The 24983-nt window shown below is 45.6% G+C and overlaps 1 protein-coding gene across 1 annotated transcript in view; it reads right to left on the reverse strand.

The window, feature by feature from the left end:
• Positions 1-12854: 12854 nt before the first annotated feature.
• The window catches only part of TMEM268 (transmembrane protein 268), a 26256-nt gene continuing 14127 nt past the window's right edge, over positions 12855-24983 (reverse strand). Inside the window, exons 3-8 of the mRNA XM_007936680.2 lie at positions 24255-24362; positions 23090-23239; positions 19806-19916; positions 16589-16669; positions 15592-15777; positions 12855-13034 (exon numbers count right to left, since the gene is read on the reverse strand). Of these exons, the coding sequence (XP_007934871.1) occupies positions 12855-13034; positions 15592-15777; positions 16589-16669; positions 19806-19916; positions 23090-23239; positions 24255-24362 (816 nt within the window). The remainder of the gene's footprint in view (positions 13035-15591; positions 15778-16588; positions 16670-19805; positions 19917-23089; positions 23240-24254; positions 24363-24983) is intronic.

Raw genomic sequence — 24983 nt, forward strand, 5'->3', positions numbered from 1 at the left:
AATGCCACACCATTCCTCTTCAATTTGTCATTCCCAGCATAGTAGATCATATGGTTGTCTGATTCAAAATGGCCAAAACCAGTCCATTTCAGCTCACCAATGCCTAGGATATTGATCTTTACGCATTCCATTTCATTTTTCACACCTTTCAATTTTTCTAGACTCTTAATTCATACATTCTATGTTCCAATTATTAATAGATGTTTGCAGCTGTTTCTTCTCATCTTGAAACATGCCACATCAGCAAATGGGCATCCTGACAGCTTTCTCTATGCACATCATTAAGTTTGGCTGTACTCTGAGGAGGCAGCTCTTCTCCAGTCATATTTTGAGTACTTTCAGACCTGAGGGGCTCACCCTCCCGCACTATATCGCACAATGTTTCACCACTACTCATAAGGTTTTCACTGGCTAATTCTTTGAGAAGTGGATGGCCTCCTCCTTCTTCCAAGGCTGTTCTAGTCTAGAGACTCCCCTGAAACCTGTCCATCACAGGTAACCCTGCTAGCACCTGAAACACTGGTTTCAGGCTCCAGGCTCACAGCAACATTTAAGCCATCACAATAGGAAAAATCGAGGGACAAGTTTGTCCTCCATAGCTGTTCTACACTGTTCTGCTCATTTCCTGGTCTCCCCCACCCTGCTCACTTACCCAGCCTGCCCTAGGGGCAAACACCCACCCTCCACTGATCCCAGGGCTGGCTTACTGCGGCCTGGGGCCCGGGGGGTGGCTCTGGCTCCATGCACCATGCAAACACCTGCCCTCCGCTGGTCAAGATGACCCACTGCTATATTCCAGTGGGCTTCTAGGATGGGGACAGAAGACCAGAAGCCCATGGCCTTTCTTCTTCCCACAGCCCACCAAAACTTGGCTTCAAAGATCTTCTGCTGTTTTTGCATGGACAACCAAGGATCCTCTACTTCTGTTGGCTCCTACAATCCAAAGACATCCCAACAGTGTCACCCAAAGACTTTCGGTAGGTTCCTGTCACGGGTGTGGTGGTTGGCAAGAACTTCCGAGTTATTTCTCTAGACCTGTCTCCCATCCACCTCCTGTTGTGACATTGGTGGATTTCTTTCAGCTTTTAGGAGTGGAAGGGGAATAGTTACCCATGCGTGTAAACAATACTAAAGACAATGAAATTGCAGTCATGATTATTGGCTTCAGAGTCCTCCATACCAATTTAAACCCTGCTTCTGCCACTGAGCTTGAGCAAGTCACTCTCTCAGCTTCAGCATCCTTATCTGTAAAACAGTGATAATGATAATACATTACCTACTGTTCAGGTTGTTGGTAGGATGAAATGAGGTAATATATGGAAGTGCTTTGAATATGGTCCTACCCAAAGAAGACACTCACCAAATGGTAACTATATGTGTATATTAGACAGGATCAGCTACACTATGCTGAGATAACAAGTAAACCCCAAAATCTCAATTGCTTAACCCAGTGTGGGTCATTCTTATCTCAAACAAATTATTTTTTACGGTCTTTAATAATTTGAGGAATACCAAGAATAGACATAACCAAAGAGTTCATTCGTGTGTAATTCAAAGCCTTTACCTAGAATAATGTTTTCTTTCATTTTTTCAGATCTGAATGCAGATTCTCACCAAAGAGTTTTGAAAAAAAGACACCAATATGACTCCTCCCATAACTGCAGGATGCTCAAAGCATGTACCTTTGGGAGGCCCTGAGGAATGTAGTCTGCGGCCCCCAGGGAGGTCTCTGAGGCTGCACAGCTGCTGGAGCGCCCCCTAGGGGAAGAGGGCGGTGAACAGGAGTCATGAAGACTGATTCACAAACTCCTCTGGAGAAGAAGATGTCTGAGCCATCCCTGTGCCACCAGTGAGTCACTTCAGCTCCTGAAAAAGCCACTGCAGAAGAACTGCCTCCAATTAAAGTCCTTGGCTGCATCATAGTACAGTGTCCCTCTTCTTTTTCCTTTCCTCAGCCCCAGTTCTGAGATTCCCATGAAGGTGGAGCAATTAGAACCAGACACCTCTTTAAAAAATATATGGCTTGTTGTTGTTGTTGTTGTTATATGCCGTCGAGTCAGCCCCGACTCATAGTCATTTGAAAATATGTTCAGTCACTCCTAACTAAGCTATGTCTTTATCAACACAAACCCTTAGGGGAGGCCTGTTAGTGTAAAAGGCAGCTAAAAATGGGGGCTGTGATCAATTCTAGAGCTTGAGGGTAAAATTCCCCTGCTGTGTGACTCCCTTTGGGGCTTAGGGCCAAAAAGAAGAGTGTGTTAGTGTGCATAGCTCTGCAAACAGCAGCTCTAGAAGTGCAGTGCACAGCCAGTGCAGACAGGCAGTCCTGTTTATGTTAAAACATGCTTTTCATTTTAGCCAGTGAGCCAGGCCCAGAAGCATATAATTTCAAGGTAATGGGATAACAACTTTGGGAGGGAACATCTGAGGAGCACTGTGCAAGCAGCTTGGGAATTCAGGGAAGGCTTCCTGGAGAAGATGGTGCCGTCTATCAAACTTCTGCACTGCTAGAATGTGCCACTGGTGGAGCTTTCTGAAGGTTGAAGGGGAATTAGCCAAACAAACAAGAGGACAAACAGTATTTCAAAAGGAAAATAGAGATACACGCTGCTGGGGTGCAAGGGTAGAGAACTGAAAAGTGTGGCATTACTACAGTGAAAACCTGAGCCGGTATGGTAAGAGGTGAAATGGGCAGGGCAGGTCATTAAGAGCCCCATATCCAGCGGAAGAGACTAGACACTATCCTGAATCCTGATGGGTTCTAAGCAACAAAGTAACATAGCTAGGTTTCTGGGTTTTGCATTAGGAACTGGGTGAGTTATTACAAAGACAACTTATTACACTTGCCCCGCCCCCCCCCCCCCCCCCCCCCGCATCCCTGCTTCCCACATCAGAAAAGGAAGGAATAGGATGTCTTATGCCACAGTGTCACGGACTAAAATCCATACATGCAACGGAAAACCCATCCTGGCTGCAATTTGAAGGACAGATTTCAGTGTGAGCAGCATATAAACTCTGGCATATTGCTTACTCTGTGCCACATACTCTTTAAGTGTACACATATCAACCCAGTCAGCACAATGAGGTTGAGACTATTATTACCCTGGTTTTACACATCAAAAACTGAGACAGTGCTAAATAAATTTCTAAGGTTATACTAAGTAGCAGAGCTGAGGCTTGGGAAGGCTTGACTCCAGAGTTCACTCTTAACCACTTGGCTATACTGCCCATCCCAGTGACAGTGGAATGGCCCTGTGCCAATTATTGCGCTCAGCTCCAAACAGGCCTTTCATTGCCTACTCTGTCAGTGGAGGTGCAGATTGTAAAATGCAGATGGGCCCTTTGAATGTTTTTTCTTGGCCAGCTGGCACAGTGCCGGCTTTGTCATTAGGGGGCGCTGGAGAAACAGCAGAGGAGCAGGGCATCTCCCTTCCTGGTTCTGGTGTGTTAGTTTCAGCAGGCTGCTACAGCAGTTGGCTTCTGCAGCATTTACCCCTTCTCTGCCATCAGGCTTCTGCTGCACAGGTGACCTCCAGCGCCTGGATCCTGCGGTGCATGGTGGTCAAGAGCACTTAGCAGCCAGCAGCTTCCCTCCCACCTCCCACAAGTGAGGGAGCACCTCCAATGAGACACTTCTCTGTGGACACTCCGTGTCTCCCATGGACAGCTTTACCTGCCACTATCAAGTGCAGATTTCTGGCACATGCCAGAGGGCAAATTTCTCGCACATCCTGCCAATGTGGCCCCTCAGAGACCTCTGACATCGAGCCACTGAGGGGCGCCACAGCCATGTTCTCTAAGGCTGTTCCTTCTGTCTGCTATTGCTATACTCTACAGTTCTCTTTACTCCTTACTGACCAAGGCCTTGCTACTCCAATCTCTATTCACATGAAAATTGTCCTGTTCAAATTACTGTTTGGTTTCTGTCTTCTGACCAGGCCGTGACACAGACACCCAATAGGAGGCTCTCTTGGCAACCAGGGCAGGCAATGATAGAGGCCTAAGCTCAGGCAGCAGTGAGAAGGAAGGAGAAGGCCCAGGGTTACAATATATTTCTCAGTTATGCTGCTGAATTCTAACTTGGAATTATATTGGAAGAAGATTCTGGGAAATGAGGATCCTGGCTTCTTTTGCAGAGAACTGAGACGGAAGTGGCGGCAAGGCTAGGTGGACAACACACACAGATCATTTCCTTCTGGGCTACGGCAAGCCGGCCCTGCTCCTATGGGACAGGACTGTGGCCATATGCAGAAAGAGCCTGGAAACATTCAGCAGAAGGTGAAAAGTGGAGCTGAAGGACGCAAAGGCCTTGCTCTGGGTGTGCACACACTTGTGTGTCTGTGTCTGTGAAGTGTCAGCTCACTAGGCTGTAGCACTTGTTCCCCATCGAGGACAATCCCCACCAGCATCCGATGGGTGAAGACACCGCCCACCCTCCTGAGGTCTCTGCGTCAGGGTCCTCTTCCACCACCAGTTCTCACACCACGTCCCCAGGACCACATCCCTCTTATGCAATGCATTCCTCACCACTCCCTGGCCACAGTCCCATGCTCCTGCCCCAGGACCTGCTTCCTGCCACAGACAGAGCAGGTACTGTGCACATAAACGTTGCTCTATAAATGTCACTTCCAGCTTTGATCATTCAGAAACCTCTTCACAGAAGGGATGCAAGAGGCTCCCATCCTGTAAACCTTTCAAACAGCTTTCAGCCTCAGGGTGACATCTTCTTTTATCATAATGATAACAATACTACTAGAAGCTGCAGTTGGGCTTTATTTCTGATTATAGCAGATGAGCTTATATCAGATCAACCCTCACACTGAAAGCAGCTTAAAAACTGTATCTTTTTTTTTTTTTTTTTTTTAAATCTGTTTGACACCTCAGAGAACTAGCAATGCAGTGAGGACTTGAAGGCCAAATTCTGGACAGAAAGGAAGTGCAGAGAGATGAGAAGGACACTAGGGCCTGGTGAGGCCCTCACGGGACCTGCCACCTCCTAAGAATGGTCTAAGAGGCTGAAAGGTTGAGCAGAGCTTTCTGCAGCCACACAAGGCTAAGTAACAAAAAAGTGGAACTCATCATAGAGGAGCCCTGTTTAAAAAAGAATTTTTAAACAGGTTTTCAGTTAAAACCCCTGAAGGGCTACCCACTGAGAGTAAGGGGTAACCAGAAATAAAATATGCCTCATGAAGACTGAAGCCAACAATCGAATGTATCCACTCCACATGGGCCAGAAGCAAAAGTGAATTCCCTCTGAAGGGAGACCCAGAGTCTTTATATGTTGTCGGCTTTTCATATAAAATTTCTAGTCTTCAATCAAAACTTACTGGGAATACTAGAAGATAAGACCAACTGACTGAAAAACAAGAGAAAAGACAGACAGAAATGTCTACAGAAGAACCCGACACTGGAGTCAGCAGGCAGGGACTATAAAGTGGGAGTAATTAAATATTGAAGAAAATGGATGACAATGGATATTATCATCAGAGAGCTAGAAACTGTTTTAAAAATCAAATGAAACTCTAGGACTAGAAATGACAATAGCTGAAATTAAGAACTCAAAAGACAGGATTAACTACCAATTAAACAAAAAGAGGGCAGGATTACTTAGCTAGGAGGTAAGTCAGTGATTATCCAAACTGAGTCAAGAAGAGCCAAAAGAATACAAAACACTGAAAAGAGCCCTAGAGCCAGTGCAAAGGTCTAACACCCACGTCACTACTGTCATGATGAGACAAAAGGCAGCAAAGCTATGATGTAAGATATCATGTCACAGATTTAACCACAAGGTCAGTGGTTCAAACCCACCAGCTGCTCCATGGGAAGAAGATGAGGCAATTTACTTCCATAAAGATTTATAGCCTTGGAAACCCAGTGAGGTTTTCTAGGAGTTGGAATTGACTTGATGGCAGTAGGTTTGTTTTTGGTTTGTTTTTGATAAATCCCAAGCAGGATAAATATAGTTATACCTACATGCATTAGAATACAGCTGCTTAAAACCAAAGCAGATAGCAAGCTGCCATCTAGATGCAATGATGGGTCTCTCCTCATCCAGAGCAAAGAAGAATGAAGAAAACCAAAAGGTCATGGAAACAATTAGTCCTAGCAACTGGTACACCATCCTATCTGCAGCCTATATGACTATGAGACCAGAAGAACTAGATGGTGCCCGGCTACTGATGTCATCCCCTTAGAAGGGGATCTAGTAGGAGATCCTTGATAGAGAGGGAGAACAATGTGGAACAAAACTCAAAATCATTTGGAGGAGAAAAAAAAAAAAAAGGTGGGGACCAGGTTTGCTGGTCCGATAGAGCCTGGTGGAACCACTGAGACTATGGCCCCTAGCTGCCCTTCAGGTCTGGAATTGAACCCACACCCGCGGTTTCCAGCCAAACAAAATACAGGCATATGAGTTGAACATTTACCTCAAGTAGGTACTCTCCTTGGAAAGAACAATCATGGGACAAAGAAGGGCTGCTTATGCACAGGGAGACAGCTCAGGGGGCAGAAGTCCATGGAGGGATGGACACTGGGAAGAGGTAACTATGGGGAGGAAGTGGGAAGGGAGCTGTTGCATTGTGATAAACTGTAGTCAATGTCATGAGACAAAGTATATGTGAACTGCTGTATGGAAAGTGAATTTGCTCTGTAAATCTTCACCCAAATCACAATTAAAAAAAAAAAAAAAAAAAGCAGAGGGACAATTTTAAAAGCAGCAACAGTAGGACTGATGGCTGACTTCTCAGCAGAAACAATGGAAGCCAATGACATCCTCAAAGATTAAAAGAAAATAGCAGGGCCAACCTGGAATCCATGACTCACCGAAAGCATCTTTAAAAACAAAAATAAAATAAGAGCTTTTTCAGCAAACAAACACTGAGAAAATGTGTCACCAGGAGGTCTGGGCTGGAAAGAAACATTAAAGGTATTTCTAAAGCTAAAGGAAAATAAAAAAGGTACTGATAGGAGGACACTGAGCCTAGATAGATGCATGGGGATTCAGGAAGAAGCAAAGGTTAATAACTGAAGCAATGAAGAGTAATAAAAGCTAAACACACATATTTAAATGAATATTGACTGCATAAAGCATTAATAATAACATTTTGTGGTTCAAATAGAATTGAAATCGATGAGAACAGCACAATAGGCAGAAAGTTTTCTAAGGTCCTTGAGTTGTCCAGGAAGTAGCAAAATAATTCATTCACATTAGACTTAAGTACGTTAAAGGATGTCGTAATCTACCATAACCACTGAAAGGAAAAATATATATACCCAACAGGCTAATAGAGGGGAATTTTTAAAAATTCAAAAGAAGGCAAAAAATGACTGGAAAAGGGGACTAATAAAAAGTAAATAATAAGATTCTAGACCCCACCAGCCACTCTGCAGGGGAAGGATGAGGCAGTCAGTTCTGCAAAGATTTACTCCCTTACTCTATGGGGCAGTTCTACTCTGTCCTGAGTCAGAATTGACTCCATGGCAGTGAGTTTGTTTGTTTGTTTGTTGGGGGGGGGGGGGGTTATACAACCAAATGCATTAAATGTAAACATAGTAAATATTTTCATTACAAATACAGACGCTAGATTTGGAAAAAAAGAAAAATCTATCTGTCTACAAGAGGGACACCTTAAATAAAAAGATGCAAGTATGCTGAAAGTAAAAAGATGAAACTATACTAAGTAATCACTAACCAAAAAAAGCTAGTCTATCAGATGATTTTAAGGCAAAATCTCTATTTGAGACAAAGAGGGGCATTTTCTACCAATAAAGGAGCCAACCTACCAGGAAGTTACAATTCTAAATTCGTAAGCTGTGATGTAATAAGAGAGCAAAACTTATCAGAAATAGATTGAAAACATGTTCATACAAAAACCTGTGAAAGAATGTTCACAGCAGCACTATTCACAGTAAGGCGAAAAGTGGAAACAAGGTAAATGTTCACCCATCAGTGAACATATAGACAAAAAATGTTGTATTCATGTAATAGAATGTACGTATCCATAAAAAGGAATGAAATTCTGACACAGGCTACAACATGGATGAACCCTGGAAACCCTGTGCTAAGTGGAAGAAGTCAGTCACAAAAGGCCACGTCCTATAAGGCTCCATGTGTATCAAATATACAAAATGGGAACACCCTTAGAGACAGAAAGTAGATCAATGGTTGCAAGGGGTTCGAGGGAAATGGGAAAAAGGCCAATGACTGCTAACAAGCACAACATTTCTTCTTTGGGTGATGAAGATATTCTGGAATTAGTGGTGATAGTTGCACAGCCTTGGGACTGTACTAAAAAATCACTGATTTTTTTTAAACTTTTTATTGTGATTTAGGTGAACGTTTACAGAGCAAATCAGTTTTCAACTCACACACACTTTGTTTCACGTCACTGACTACAATCCCTTCAATGTAATGTCAAGCATGCAGTTCCCCCGTGTTTTGTTTCCATTCCTCCTTCTCTTCTAACCCTTCCCTCCTTCTGAACTTTGTCCTTGGGCAAATGCTGCCCTTTCGGTCTTGAATGGCTGACTGTTCTACAGAGTGCTACTTCCCTAGTATTACTGTTCACCTTGTAGACCTGTCTATTGTTTGGCTGAAAACTGAGCTGAGGAGTGGTGTGAGTTATGTTCCAGGAGTGAAGGGTGACTAAAGGCATCAGTCTTGGGGATTCCATCAGTCTCTTCGCAGCCAGTAAGTGTGGTCTTTTAATGATTTTGAGTTTTGTTCCACATTTTTCTCCCACTCTATCCAGGACCTTCTGATGTGATGCCTTTCAGAGCAGTTGGGAGTGATAGCTGGGCACCATCTAGGTTTTCTGGTCTCAAGGTCATGGAGCCTGTGGTTCACAAAGTCCTGAATTGTATACTTTAAAAGGATGCATTTTATGTATGTGAATTATCTCTCAAGTTTTTTTTAACATAATAAAGGAACAAACTTGTCAGAAGTGAAAGGAGAAACAAAATCTACAATGATTGTTGCAAAATTTTTTTCTCTCCATCACTGATAGAACAAGTAAACCAAAATCAGAAAGAATAGGGCTTTGAGAAACACAACTAAATACTTGAGCTCCTTGACAGAGACAGGACAGAGCAGCTGCTGTCATCTATTGCGTATCTACGATGGACCAGGCCTGGCTTTCCATGCACCTTATTTCTTCTAGTTGTTATGTGCCATCGACTTGGCTCTGACTCATAATGACCCTACGTACAACAGAACAAAACACTGCCTGGTCCTGGGCCCCTTTGTTGTCACCACCCTCTTTATAGATGAGGCATCAGAGACACAAAGAATGAGTATCCAGCCCAAAGTCACCAGCTTGCTCTTCACCTCCCTGTTCTGAACTTCAGAGCGACTTAATTAGAATCTTTATTTACATACAGTGTACCTTATGGTGCTGGAGTTACTAAGGTCTGATGCAGACTGAATAAACATGAACTGTTAATGACCTATTACATCAACAAAAATAGATCACCCACCCATGCCTGTAAGACACAGGAAAAGAGAAGAGAAATAGCAACAATGTACTGATCTCTGACTATGATTCAAACATTTTACATTCAGGATCTCACCTAATCCTCAGGGCATCACACGAGAATGGGTACTCTTACCTCCGTTCTATAGATGAGACGCTGAGACCCAAGAATGGGAAGTGACTTCTCCAACACCACGCTGCTCCAAAGTGGCAGAAACCAGAGCTGAGCAGTTCTGAGCTCCTCCATTCACTGCCACTTCGTAAGGCCCTGTCACCAACACCATCATGACCCTATCACCAACACAGAGTTTTAAAACCCAAGAGAGTCGGGTCAGTGAAACTATTCTGCAGGAGATTGTAATGGTGGACACGTTGACATTATGCATTTGTCAAAACCCACGTGACTGTACAACATAAACTGTGAACGCTAGTGTAAGCTAGGGAGCTCTGGTGGTGTAATGTCTCAGGCATCTGACTGCTAACCAGAAGTCTGGTGGTTCAAACCCATCAGCCACTCCTTAAAAGGAAGATCAGGCAATTTACTTCTGTAGAGATACCGCCTCAGAAACCCAAGAAGGGTTCATTATGAGTCAGATTCGACTCAATGGCAGTGAGTTAGCTGAGTTTAATGTAAGCTATAAACTTCAGTTAATAATGATGTATTGCCATTGGTTCAATTGTACCAAATGTACCACAGGAATATAAGATGCTAGTAATAGGAGAAACTGGGGGGGAGGGGGGTGTTATGTGGGTACTCTGTACTTTCTGCATGATTTTCCTATTAACCTAAAACTGCTCTAAAAAATAAAGTCCATTAAAAAAAATAGCATTTCATATATGGTATCTGATCCCCAGAGGAGGCAAAGCACGCATCACAGGGATCTTACAAATGAAGACACTGACGCATAGCTGTTTCATCCAGGGCACCCGGATGCCACCCCCCAGGTGAGGCCCATCAGAACCTCTGATGGCAGAAAACAGGAAGTGACGTGTCAAGGGCTCTTTTGTGGTTGTTGTGCACGGTCAGGTCAATTCTGACTCTTAGTGACCTCCTGACAGAGTAGAACTGTCCCACAGGGTTTCCTAGGCTATAATCTTTATGGGAGCAGATTGTCATGTCTTCCTCCTGCAGAGCCGAGGGGGGATTTAAAATGCTAGCTTCTTAGCTGGCAGCCAAGCGCTCAACTATTGCACCACCAGGGCTCCTAAGGGCCTCTTTAAACAGACCTTAAAACGAAAAAGCTGCTGTTTTGTCATTGAACAGGCACATTTTTACACGAAAAAGCTGCTGTTTGTCATTTGACAAGCGCATTTTTATCCCGTTTTATTATACTTTCCAAGGTTTATGTAGATTATAAGTATGGGCTTATAGAGATCACATTCACAGACAACATTTCCTCTTACGTTGGATCAGAAAGGCAGTGATGGTTGCCATGAATAAATTCTCATTTATTAACATAAATACCTACAACAGTCATTTCCAGGGGCTGTTGTACATCATCTTTCTTCTCCAGCACAGAGAAAGTGACAAGTCATACTCATCACTTACATCACACATCCTTGTGCGTTTACCTTTCATTTTCACATCTATTTCTGTAAAGAAGTGACATTCAGAGAGGTTAGGTGACCTGGCCAAGATCACACAGCTAGGAAGCAGCTGATCTGGGACAAGAATCCAGGTTTCCTGACAGCTAGGCCAGTGTTCTCTCCACAGGCACATTCAACTCAGGACACCTCAGCCATATGGGGCTATACAACATTTCTGCATGTAACACACAGGTAGAGGCATAAAGGTACTAAACAACATGGAAATCCCTAAAACTTTGGTGCTGGAAGGGCCCTTCAGAATCATCTAACCCACCATCCCATTACATGGATGCATAAGCTGAGGGCCAACAAAAGAAAGCAATTTGCCAGAAGTTTCATAGCTAACAAGTGGCAGAATCAGGACTAGAACCCAGGTCTGTGCCAACCTCAACATTCAACCGAGTCTAGACAGCAATTTGCAAAAGCCGCTATGGAGATGACAAAGCAATCAATTCACAGGATACTCTGCTCCTCAGCAGGTCCAGGCTATGCAGGAAAAGGATAAGATGCAGTCTTCGTCCTTGGGGAGCTTACAGTCCAGTTAGGAATGCAGGCATGTGCACAAAAAACAGAAGCAGTAACATAAAACCGCAGGACAGGCAGTGGCTGCATCGAGAATTTAAAGGAGGCAGAGAACAGCAGTGCTGGAAGACTTCCTGGATGACAGGCAAGTAAACCTGGGTTTTGAAGCATGCAGAGGAGTCCAACAGGTGGAAAGGATGAAGGATGTCAGTCCAGGAAAGAGTTTCAACTTATAAAGGAGTTTGGTGGGAGATGAAACTAGAATGGCAGATGGAGGCCAGCTCTGGGGGCACTGGAGAATCTATAAATGTCAGGTCAAGGCTTTTGAACTTGGGCCTGTGGAACAATGGCTCTCAAACCTGTTCAGGAGCAGAGCATGGGAAGCGTCTGAGCTCTTCATGGAATTCTGTGAGTAACTGGCTACACTTCATTCCATTACAGTCCAGGACAATTACTGACAGCAAACACAAGTGTTGCTCCAAGTCTGCAGTACACAGTCACAACCACAGCATGTGTGTGTTTCAACACAATAAGCTCTCAATTCAAACAGGATCGGTCTCTTCTGACTATGCCTGTTAGCAGTCGTCAGCCATTTGTTTCTTTCTTCTGTCTCCTGCAAGCGTGTGTGTTAGCAGACAACAGCACAGGTGCCACTGTTCCTGATCAAACAGTGTGGAGAAAAACCTTAAACGTGGACAAAATTCTCTGAATTTTTCTTCTCTTCAGATTGGGAAGAGCAATCTTATAATTTTAGAGGCCTGAAGCCGTCCCCTACAGAGAAGTACCCTGCTGAGCCTCCGTCTCCAGCCTGAGTGAGGGAGCTGGAGATGGAAACATCATCTGAGATATGACAACAGAGCCCCCAGACTGGCCATGTTCATCCCCAGCACCCACTGTGCAAAGAAAGGGCTGGCAGACTGGCCCTGCCTTCCATATCCACGGTTCTAAGAAGCTCAGAAGGTAGCTTGAATCGGGACCAGCTCAGCACCATCAGCTTCTGAAAGGTCGGGGGCCAGCACGGAATGTTGAGAAGCCATTTCTGTGCAGAGTCCTGGACATGAACACGACTTTGCTGACGTTCACAATACCTTTCAGATGCCCACAGATGGTTCTGTCCTCGCTTAGGGCTCACTGTCAACTATCTTCTGCTCCTAAAGCCTCCCCAACTTCTCACCTTCAATCCTGGAAGAAGATGAGTACTTTTGTCTTTGAACAAAAGAAGTTCTCAGGTCAAACAGGATCGGTCTTTTCCAGATATTCCTGTTAACACTTGGGTCACCTGGCCAGGAATGGGCAGCACCCTGTGCCTAGGATGTGGGCTTCTATAAGCTGGCAGGGGCATGGAGCCCTCTCAGAGTCTGTGTGTCGTGTTCCCGCTGCCTGGGGGAGCTGGGAAGTCACCAGGAGCCGGATGTAGTAGCCACCGAACACTGCCACCAGCTGCCGGGCCATTTCCTAAAAGGAGCAGGAAAACAGTGAGGGCCATACAGATGTATCCTAAGGGAAGGGGTGCTAACACACTAGAAGAAAACCAAGCTGTCCTCACCCCCTTGGACCAGCAGTGAGGCTCACTGGGAAGAAACACACCAGCACCTGGAGTTCCTGGAAGATTACTGGTCAGGTCTGGAATCCTAGCTCAGTAACCCACTCACTATGATAGCCCCAGTTTCCTCATCCCACAGTGGACACCTTAACTGCTCATAGATGATAATAATGTGCCCAAAGAGCTACATTACCTCAAATCACTAGAGAAATCAATCATTGATTTATACCTAGTCAACTGCAGACACACACTTCCTCCAGCTTCAAATGTCTATTATTGTTGTTAGTCAAGTGTCTCTGACTCATGGCAACCTTATATAACAATGAAACACTGCCTGGGCCTGCACGGTGTATAGCATCTTTGGTATGTTTAAGCCCACTGTTGCAGCCACTGTGTCAATCCATTCCATGGCTGATGAGGTTTCCCTTATTTTCAGTGACTCTCTACTTTACCACACAGGGTAAAAGTCTGTAGTCCATGAGGTCAGGGTAGTTCACTTGAAGAAAATCACTAAATGAAGGAGGGAGAAGGGTTGCATGCTATAATATTCCCATTACAGCAAAATTCTGTAATGTGTAGAAGGTACCTTGTTGGTTTCATTTAGGCAGTACATACTCTTATAAGTGGAAAGAATTTGCTTATAAAAACTAGATTTAATGCACATCTTTATTGGCACATTCGGCCCCTAAAGTAAAGATCACTGGCCAAGTGGTTGGAATCACAGGACACAGTGCATAAATTCCTTAAGAGCAGACTAACAGCCTTTCCCCAAGTATCAATCAGGATTTAATAAAACAGAGATGGACAACATCAAGGCAATTTATAACTGCAGAGTTAGAAATTAAGAACAAGCTTTAGGGTCAAAAGGGCCAGATGAGAATTGCAGCACAGCCACTTACCAACCGGCTCTATGAGTTATGGCAAGTACTTCACCTCGTTGAGCCTGTTTCTTCATCAGTAAAAACGGAGAAACCATAGCTTCTACCTCGCTGAACTGGAGTGATAATTAAAGGAGCTAATCTGCCTATACTCAAGAAATGTGATCAGTATTATTATCATCATCATCATTATTCAAAAAAGCAGAAAAGCCACCTTAATTCTACAGGATTAGCTTTTCATTGAATTGTCTTTTGTGCTCAAAAATAGTAAAAATGTCAAATATTCTACCACTCACCAACTTATATTTGTTTTCTTGCCAATTTACAATCAATAGTGTAAGTAGCAAGACAATGGTCTCCTTGGAATCAATATGCCTGGGCTTTGTCCTTGGCTTTGCCACATTCACCCTTGTCCTACAACCTTGGGCAAGTCAGCTGGCCTCTGGGAACCTGATTTTGCTTATAGAGAAGGAGGGAAGATAATCCAAACCTCAGAGGACATACTAGAGTTTTCTGAATGATAAAAATCTGTGAAAATGTAAAGGGCTATTGTAACTATTACCCTGTCTTTCATGCTGAGACGCAGCCATCGATTCCATTTTTTCTAGCCAAATTGTAAGGGCAGCTACTTTAAAAACATGTGCACACACACTGAGGCTTAATATTTACGACAGGAAATTGTAGTACTATAGGATCGGATGCATCTCAAAAACTAATTTTAAAGACCTATCTCTAATGGGCTATTTCACATAAACCTGGACACGCAGGCCACAATAAAGTACGTGACCTCACCAATCTCCTCTGCTTTTAAAAAACAGTCAGTGGGATTCAGCTGGAGAGCTTGATAAATTTATTATTTTTCCTTTTAAATAGTCCTATCTGCAGTCCCCCTACTTCCCACCAATGCAAAAGGGAAAGTAGGGGCTGGTTTGGACCTAATCCCCAAACCACTCTACTGAAAAGAAAATGCAAGTGCTCTCCTGAATCACACCAGACCTGAGGTCACTCCTTGCTGTGTGCCTCCCTCACAGTGGGTCTATCCTCATAGCAAGACAAAGGTGCTACAAGTTGCAAACCATGTTATCAGATTTCTGTCTACCAGCACCTGGTCATACCCAACAGATAGCTTGGATGTCAGAACTCAACAGAACTCTGGGGCTGGAGGAACTGGAATTCAACAGACATACACAGAAGATTCAAATATCTAACTGCAATTCAAGACATAGATGAAAAGCTTATGGGATGGATGAACAGATGACTGATGGACAGACAAACAGATGGATGGATGGGAGAACAGATGGATAGATAAGTTCATGGTGAAATAGGTTATGATCTACCAACATGCAACTACCCATCCAGTGCAACTGTCAAAAGAATATCTATGATAATAAAAAAATTGAAAAAATAAGTAAACAAAATGATTCCTATAAACTATTTTAAAACATGCAAGGTAAAGATAAGGGCATTGAAAACTACTGAGCTAGGAGAAGTACATGGTCTCTACCAATTCAAGAGAAGCCATGTCCACAGGAATCTAGAAATGAAGACCTCACATGGGAGGACGGCCCCAGGTGGCCACGGTGCCCCTTACCTCTGGCTCAGCCTCAGGAATGAGCTGGTGAAGCTCGGTCTGCATGAGTGGCCTCTCCGTGGCATGCGGACTGCTAGGCAGCAGAGGAGCTTCCTCTACCAAGTGCTCGGGCCCCTCTGCCGTCCTGGGGCTCACCCCAGTCTCCATGACAACGCATAACTGACTCAATCGGCTTCTCAGCAAGGACTGCAAAGGAACCAGAGAGGAGCCTTGAATTGTGTCCTGAATTGGGTATCGTCCAGGAGGCCAAGTCACTCTCAGCAGAAGACACATCCATCTCCAGGGTCAGGTGCTGACGCAGGAGCATCTAGAACTGACCCAAGGTGGTAAGCTCACGTAATTCCCTACAGTAGCGCGACCTGTCACCGTTTCTAAAGCACCTTCCATCCCATGCTTTCATTTGCTCCTCAAAGCAGCCTAGAATATGGATATCTTTAGCCATCTGTTGGAGAGGGACAAACTAAGGTTCAGAGGTCTTGCCCAAGCCCACACAGGAACTAAAATGCCAGAGCCAGGGCTAAGCCACAGTCCTGACTACAAGGCCTGACGACAGTGCTTCCAGGACCCAGAGAAAGGCTAATTCCGGGGAAGGAGCCGAGGAGACAGGAGAGCTGGGCTCCAAACTCAGACATCATCAACCAGCTCCTCGAGCCCAGGACTTCCCACAGCCTCAATTCCCTCATCTATAAAATCAGGGAAAGGAGGCACTTTGAGTAAGTAACAATCATCTCCATACATGTTACTGCCCTCTGCCAGGACTTTTAAACTATTACTGCTTATGAAGAAATATATGCTCAGTACAGGAAATGTGGAAAATATTATTACTAAAAAAAGAGAAAACAGCCATAATTCTCTGGTTATTCTTCCTTCCAAGTAACTTTTTCTTAAATATTTTTCCAACACTGTGGTAATAGGATTTATACAATTTGGCCTCCTGGGTGTTGGTGCTTGGGATTTTTTGTTTGTTTGTTTTGGTTTTTTACTTAAGATATCTTACCTCTTGGCTAGTCTTCATTTCTTGAACATGGTCAGACAAAAACTGCACGCAGTTCTCCAAGTCGAAGTAGACAAACCAGAGCTGGGAGGAGGAGGAGAAGTCATGAGGCCAAGGCTCAGAGCCAGCTCTGAGGCCCACCCTCATCTGGTTTGCTTATAAAAACTGGATTTAGTGCATGCTCCTGCTAACACATTTGGCCCCTAACGTAAAGATCACTGGCCAAGCAGTTGGAATTACAGGAAATGCATAACATCCTTAAGGGTGGACTAATGTAATGGGCTTTCCCAAGTATCAATCTGAAGTTAGGAGGCCCTCCTTCTGAGGAACTCCCATTTCATCTTGCTTTCTGGCAGGAACATAGCATTCGGTCCTTCACAGAGTACAACACAATAACTAAGTCTCATTCATAGTACTGACAGACAAATGGCTTGGTATTCAGATTTGAAAAATGGCATGTCCTGTTAAAAATAGCTATGGGCGGCCTCACATCTCCCACAAGTCAGTAAGCCTCCCAGACAGACTCTCAACCCTTCCTGGACACCATGAATCCATGCTGGGGAATCACTTTAACCTTCAGTGGCTGGAACACAAACATGCAATTGAGTGAAACCCTCCCACGCTGTCACCCTCACTGCCCAGGGCCAGGTCAGAGGTAACAGACATGGGTGCACTGGGGGGCTGGGGAAGAGGCATTAAAGAAGGTCTCATCCTCATCCTCTACTTCCACCTCAACCTCAGCTGATCCCAAAAGGCCAGGTCAAACTGAACGAGGCTGAAATCCTCCACACTCACACATTACAGTACCTTGTTGGAGCCTCGGCCGCCATAAATACAACAAAGCTGCGAAAGAAACTGAGGGCCCAGATCTCTCACTTCTGTCTACTCACCTCCTCCAGACCCCTGACCTCCCTCCTCCCAAGGACTGATCCAAGACCCAAGGTCGCATCCCTCTTGCCAACTAGCATCTCTTCCACCATCTCACCTCCAAGAGATTATTTTTGAAATGAATTTTTTTTTTACGTTTTATTATGAATTTTTCCAGACATACAAAAAAATAGAGCAAATGAAGTAATTAACTCCTTGTCACCCTGCTTCAACGCGTATCACCTCATGAGCTACACTCCTATTTCATCTCTACCCTCATCCATGACTCACCTCCCACTCCTGCCCTACCCCCCAGCCAACCGCCTCCAATGATTTTCAAGCAAATCCTAGACTGTATCACTTCATCCCAAGACAGTAACATGAAACTGAAATAACCCAAGTTTTCTTATTATTATTATTGTGATTTGGGTGAAAGTTTACGGAGCAAATTCACTTTCCATACAGCAGCCCACATATACTTTGTCTCATGACATTGATTATAATTTCTCACAATGCAACAGCTCCCCTCCCACTTCCTCCCCAGTTACCTCTTTCCTGTGTCCTTCCCTCCATGCACTCCTGCCCCCCAAGCTGTCTCCCTGCATAAAAGGCCCTTCTATTCTCCCATGCTTGATCTCTCCAAGGAGTGTATCTACCTAATATAAATGTTCAGCTCATACACCTGTCTTCTCTTCAGCTGGGAGCCACAGGAGTGGAAGAACCCAATTGTTTTAAAAGATGTGTCCAAGTATCCACTCATCCATGCATTTGACTAGCTAGCCAAGTCACTCCTATGTGCCAATCCACAGAGGACTCAGACATAAAGGAGGCTGAAAAGGACCCCCAGACATCAAGGAGTTCCCAGACTACCACATCACACTTGGATTGCCAGGAATCTTGTGACACCCTGTGGTTCACCTCCTGATGTCATACACAAAGGACACTCTCTCTGTGCAAGGAACTGCATAAACACAAGGTTCTATCTGTGCACTTGGTCTCTGTTGTAGCCTCAGAGTCTAGAACAGTGCCTCGTCCACACCAGGCTCTCCATGAGTATTTGTGGAATGTCCTAGTCACGTGCATGAGCTTCTTCACAGGTCCAACGTTCACCCTGCTCTCCCACTGCGTAAGGATAATGACCAGTGACCATGCAGATGTGGTGTGGGGAGACTGCAGAGCCCCAGTGGGCAGTCCTGGCATAGCGATGCAGTGGGGAAAGCAAAGCCAGGAACAGGAGACTGGGGCTCATCTAGCCCCAGCTGTGTCCCAGACCACTGTGACTGCACACTAGTCAGTTAAGATCTCCTCATTGCCTTTAGGGCAAAGAAAACTACCTAGCCAGGTGGAAAAGGCCTTTGGGATTTGCCCTGCCTCTTCAGCCTCATTCAGAAAAAAAAAAAAAAGAACACTTATTAGTTCATGGATCTTTCAGCCTCATTTCTATTCCATGTGTCACCCTTCTGGACTCTCCAGCTACTGTGAACTCCTCATAGTTCCTCAAAAGCATCCTTATCTTCCTCAACTTGGCCTTCTCAAGAGCTATTCCCCCTGCTGTAAGGCCACAGAGGCTACTATAAACTGTCTATGCATCTGTCCTCCTCAGAAGCCTGTGAGCGTCTGCAGGACAGGGACTTTGTCATGGGCCCTGCAGTATCCTCAGTACCCATGAGAGGTATCACAATTCTTAGGGGACACTGAACTTCTGTTCAGGGTGATGGTGTATGTGGAAAAAAATAAGGGTGATTGATGGTTGAAGAACATGATAAACACAATTAATGTCTGAACTCTGTAAGTGAAGGCTGTTGAAATGTCAAATGTTTTGTTACATATATATTTACCACACAGACAAGCTACCAAAACCAAACTCACTGGCATTGAGTTGATTCTCACTCATAGCAACCCCCATTAGGTTTCTGAGGTAAATCTTGACAGAAGTAGATTGCCCCAACTTCCTTCTGCAGAGTAGCTGATGGGTTTGAACTGCCAACCTTCTGGTTAGCAGTCAAATGCATATTCATTAGGCACTATGCCACCAGAGCTCCTTAGACCAAAAAAAAAACGAGGGCTGAAGCCAGAGGAGGTCCCATTTGTTTGCTGAATGAACGCTGAACTGAGCTTCCCCCCCAGCCTTGCGACATGGACGTTCTACATGGCTGGTCAGCTCACAAAGAGGGGTCTCAGAGAAGCAAGGAAGCAGGAAGGAAGGGAGGGGAGGGGCTGCCAACAGCTGTCTCGTTAGCAGACTCCTGGAGACACTGCGCAGATAAATGCCAGGAAAACGTGGGGCCACCTCTCCCCATTAGCCCAGCTCAACAGGAGCCCTTCAAGAACAGGTCATTCAGAGACACAGTACCTGGATCACGCTCTGGCAACCTTCCACCGTGTCTGTCACCCCTAGCAGCACCCGGTGTCCCAGGAGAGCTCCATTGGCAGCCGCCAGCCTTAGGTCCGTGTTGGTATTGGCCTGCAAAGGCAAACACTCAGTCCTGTGGCCCTGCTTCCAAGCTGCCAGGGATGCTATGTGATGCAAGTAGGATACTAATAGTGTGACAAAGTGGTGAGGAGGGGCCTTCATGGTCCTATATGACAAGGGACCCAGCAAGAACGAGGCCTTTGAGCTAAGACCCAAAGGAGCTGATGGGGACTCTGTGACCAGAGACCAGTTAACTTACCCCAAGCTTTAGTTTCCCCACTGGCAAAACAGTCAGTAATAGCAACTGTTGACACTTATTGAGCATTTACTTTACACTATTATAAGCACTATGCACATATTAAGTCATTTAACTCTCACAATGACCCTATGAGGGAGCTACAATTAATGTCCCATTTTACAGATGAGAAAACCGAGGCTCCGAGAGTTTAAGTAATAGCTTAACCCAGGTTGCAGAGCTAGCAATGGTTCAGCTATCCTCTCTTTATTATAAAGTTGTTGGTGTCAGGCCCCAAGCACAGAGTACACAGTAGGTGCTCACTAAATGGTGGCCATTATCAGGGAACAAAGGATCGTGGAGGGGTGCCTTAGGTGACAGCACTGATCGGCACTTGAGGCCTCCAGTCTGCACCTGTAAGTGAAGAGATGGCTCTTGTTCATCTCTGTGGCCCCCACACCTAGCATACTACCTGGCATTCACAGGGGCTTCCTAAGTCCCAGCTGAACAGAGGCAGGAAGGGAGGAGGCGGCAGACGCACACAACAGGTGTTCCCTGGCATGACCTGAGCTGTGTTAATTACATCCGCATCCGTGAAGCACCTGCCAGGTGTCAGGGTTTTTGCTTGCTGTTGCTAAAGCAGAACACATTGCTTTTTTCCCCTCCTCAAGAGAAGTTTCTTAAAACAGGAGCTGCCCACTCAATTTCTTTTTTATAGGCCATGCACAAGGGCCATCAAAGCTTCAGCAGAGCCCAAGGGCGGCATTATTTTATCAGGCCGGTGGCAAAGCCCAACAAAGATCCTTTCAGAATGATTAAGCCATAAAGTTGCTATTTGGCCCTGTGAACACAGGCACTAACCGGCATTCATCCCTCAAACCCCGAGCACATTCCGATTTCCCACTCCCCCCTCAGGAATCAGACAAGAGTGACGTGTTTGCTTGTTTTTGTTGTTATTTAGTTGCTATTGATTTGACGTCAAGTCAGGCCCCCTTGTGCGTGCAGAGAACCACTCTCTAGAGTTTTAAGGCTGTGACCTTCCCGGAGATGATCCCCACACCTGTCTTCCAAGGTGCCTCTAGGTCAGTTTCAACCTCCAACTTTCCAGCTAGTCAAGCGCTTAACTGCTTGCGCCACCCAGGGACTCCTGTTTGCAGAGTGATCTCGAAATCCAGCACGTTGCCAGATGCTGGGGGGGGAGGGGGAGGAGCTTCCCAGACAGCTAGGAAGCCAGTGTAGACGTGCGCTATGGATTGCATTATGACCCCCAAAAGGACCTGTTGTAAATCCCAACCTCTATGCCCGTGGTTATGATTCCATTTGGGAAGGGGCTGTCTTGGTTAAGTCAACGAGGAGGGGTTAGTGTAGGGGGTATTGTAGGTCAATCTACTGAGAGACATGCAACAGCATCAACGAGAGTAGAGGAGACCAGGTAAGATACACGCCAAGACGCATGGCATGCATCCAGAGAACCAGGAAGCAGAAGCTAAGAGACAAGGGCCTTCCTCCAGAGCGGACAGAGAGAAAAAGCAGCACTCTGAATTCAGACCTCTAGCTCCCTAAACCGTGAGAAAGTAAATTTCTGTTTGTTAAAGCCATCCACTTGTGGTATTTTTGTTGTGGCCACACTAGCTAACTAGGACAACGTGGTAATATCCCCCACCCCAAAGAGGTGTAAGTCCTGACCCCTAGAACCAGTGAAGATGCTGTTACATGGCAAAGGGCATCAAGGTTGCTAAGCAGCTGACCCCAAATTAGGGAGAGGATCCTGAATTATCCGAGTAGCCGAATATAAACACTAGAGACTCTAAAAGCAGGAAAGAGTGAGAGTCAGAGAAGGAGATGTGAGCAGGACTTGACCCACCAATGAACACTTTAAAGATGGAGGAAGGGGGCCAAAAGCCAAGGCATGCAAGTAGATTTAGAAGCTGGAAAAGCCAAGGAAATGGATCTCCCCACCATCAGCACCCCCAGAGGTTCCAGGAAGATACACAGTCCTGCTGAAGCCTTGATTTTAGCCTAGTGAGGCTTGGGTTAGACTTCTAATTACATAACTGTTGTATAATCAATTCGTATAGTTTTAAGCCATTAAGTCTGTGATGACATGTTACGGCAGCCACAGAAAATGATGACAGCAGGGTACCGCCTAAGAGCATGGCTTGAATTCTGAGAGTCCTAGCCTTGCATTCCTGCCATTTATCAGCTGCATGACTGAGCAACTCCTTGAGCCCTGCTGAGCCTCAGTTTCCTGGTCTATAAAATGAGTGTAACAACCTCTACCCCAAAAGTTGTTAAGGGATTTAAAGAGGTAATTTAACAAATGAAGTGCTCAATAAGTAATAAAAGACAGACATTCAGACACTGAAGAAGGAACCACACGTTAAGCTGGGAGGTAGCAGTTTCCCTTCTGAATGTGATCGGGAATCAGAGAGCTCAGGCTTTCAACTCCAGCTCTGCCACTCACAATGGGATCCAGGACAAGTTACCTAAATTCTCCAAACACCCACTCCCTGCCTAAAAGATTGTTGTTGAGGTTAAATGAGACATGTCTGTCCATAGAGGACAGGTCAGCATCCACCCATTGCAGAGGGAATAACATAGAACCCCTCTCCCCAGCCCCCAACATCAGGTACCCTGCAAACAAGCTCAGTAATCCTCCCTCCCACACTGGGATGCAATCCTTAGCATCCAGAGGGTTCTGTAACAGAAAGTACCAGAGCAATACTGGCTATCAGTGCTTTCCTCCCTCCTCCCAGACTTTCTCTCAAAACACAGCCTGCTTCCAGAAAAACAAACCCCAGGGATTAGACAGGAAAGCCAGAGAGGATTTAATCATGCATATAATTTGATTACTTTTAGTCACTGGGCACATGGGCCAGGGTGAATTTTTGTGGTTGGAGGAAGATACAAGAGAAAAACCGGACTTGGGATTTTCATGCCGGCACAGGCCTTCTGGGGGGAGCTTGGCGGGGTCTCCTGGACGTCTCACCTTCCTCTGGTGTCTCTCGAAGATCAGCACGAGAGTCAGGGTCAGAGTCACCGCAGCCAGAGTCACGAGCAGCACGCCCACCCAGTGGTTCCCCAGAGCAAACATCTGGCTGGTAGAGTAGATATTGGCCCACACCACCACATAGAAAACCTGCAAGAGGCCAGGGAAAGACTGTGGTCAGGAGCACCAGTCCTTGAAAGCAGCAGCTCCATTCAAAGAGACACTCTTTAGACACTTCTGGCACCCTCCTTGGATTGAGCCAGGTCACAAGCCCAGTAATAATACAGAGCAGTCACCTGGGTATGTGCGAATGTTCCTTGCTTATAAGTAAAGCAGAGGAATGCAGCTATTCTAACTACTCCTAATCCTGTTTCCCCTCATTTTAAATAAAACATGAGCCTGCAGTGGGAAGGGCAGGGCCTTCATAGATCAAAGGAAGTCCAAAATGCACACTGATCCTTCATTACCTATGTGGCTTTGGACAAAGTACACCACCTCTCTAAGCCTCAGTTTCCTCATCTGTGTAATGGGGATAATAATACCTACTTCAAAGGACTGTTATAAAGTTAATAAGGGAGTATATGCAACAGTCTAGCACTTATTAAGAGAATTAATAATTGCTACCTCCCATCCCATCATCCCCTTCTCCCTAGAAGTGGGACATGGGAGTCAGGTGGGCTGTTTGACCATTTTTACATACAAAGCACCAGCAAATCATAGTGATTGAGAGCACAGAGGCTGAAGACAGACTTCCTGGGTTCAAACCCTGGCTCTGCCATATATGTATGTGTGTGTGCTTTCATTACACACACACATTTATATGATCGGACCTGAAAGAGACCTGTCTATGGAACAGGAGGGTAAACCAACTCCTGGAGGGCAGAAAAGCCTTAGTCAAGACAGGACATTGTACCCAGAGGTGGAGGATCTCCAGAATGCCATACCAAGCACACCCAACCGTGAATCCTGCTTCATACCCTTTATGTGGGGACCTGGTTACAACGCTCTCCCACAAATTTCCTCTTTAATCAAAGCCAGGTCCATGTGGTACTACTAGCCCCCAACCCCAGACCCATCCCAACAGGCTCCAGGACACCCTGCTGAATTCAATCATGCCACGGGGGCCAGGGCAGAGGTCACTGTGCGGGCCACTCTCCCTCCTTACCACAGCAAAGGCCAGTCTCATAGGCCTGGAGTTGTAGATGATGTATCTTCTCACTTGAGGCTCCAGGAGGGCACTCTCAGCCAAGCTCCGGTACTGGTCGGCCGGGACCTGTTTGGCCATGCGAGGGAGAGAGTCCATCAGCCACTCCCTACCTCCTCCCTGTCAGCAAAATTGACGTTTCCAGTTCAGGTAACTCTCATGTGGAAGGGGGACTAGGCATATTCCATGCCGTCCCAGAGGGCTCAGTGAGGAGCTCAGAGCACTGGGGGAGTTACAGGGTACAGCTCACAGAAGGGCCAGCATCACTGGGGAGGTGGGACTTTCTGGACAGGGATCCTTGTAGCAGACACAGGCCTAGGCCCTGGAGTCAGACAGCCTGAGCCCAACCCTGGCCCTGCCAGACATACATTGTGTGACCCGGAGCAACTAACCCCCTCTCTGTGAGTCTCAGTTTCCACATCTGTAAAATGAGGATAATACCTGTGGGGCTGGGATGCATATTAAATTAGACAGTCTGGTCCCACAGTGAACACTTGATACATGGGTGCCATTATTAATGTTGCAACATCAATAACTACTGTTGTTGTATGCCATCGATTCCAACTCATAGTGACCTGAATGGACAGAGTAGAACTCCTCCATGGGGTCTTCCTGGCTGTAATTTTAGATGGGAGCACATCACCAGGTCTTTTCTCCCATGAAGTGGCTGGTGGGTTCGAACCATCAACC

Source organism: Orycteropus afer, unplaced genomic scaffold, assembly GCF_000298275.1.
Source record: "Orycteropus afer afer isolate SDZICR_OR568_19922 unplaced genomic scaffold, OryAfe1.0 scaffold00037, whole genome shotgun sequence".
Classification (NCBI taxonomy): domain Eukaryota; kingdom Metazoa; phylum Chordata; class Mammalia; order Tubulidentata; family Orycteropodidae; genus Orycteropus; species Orycteropus afer.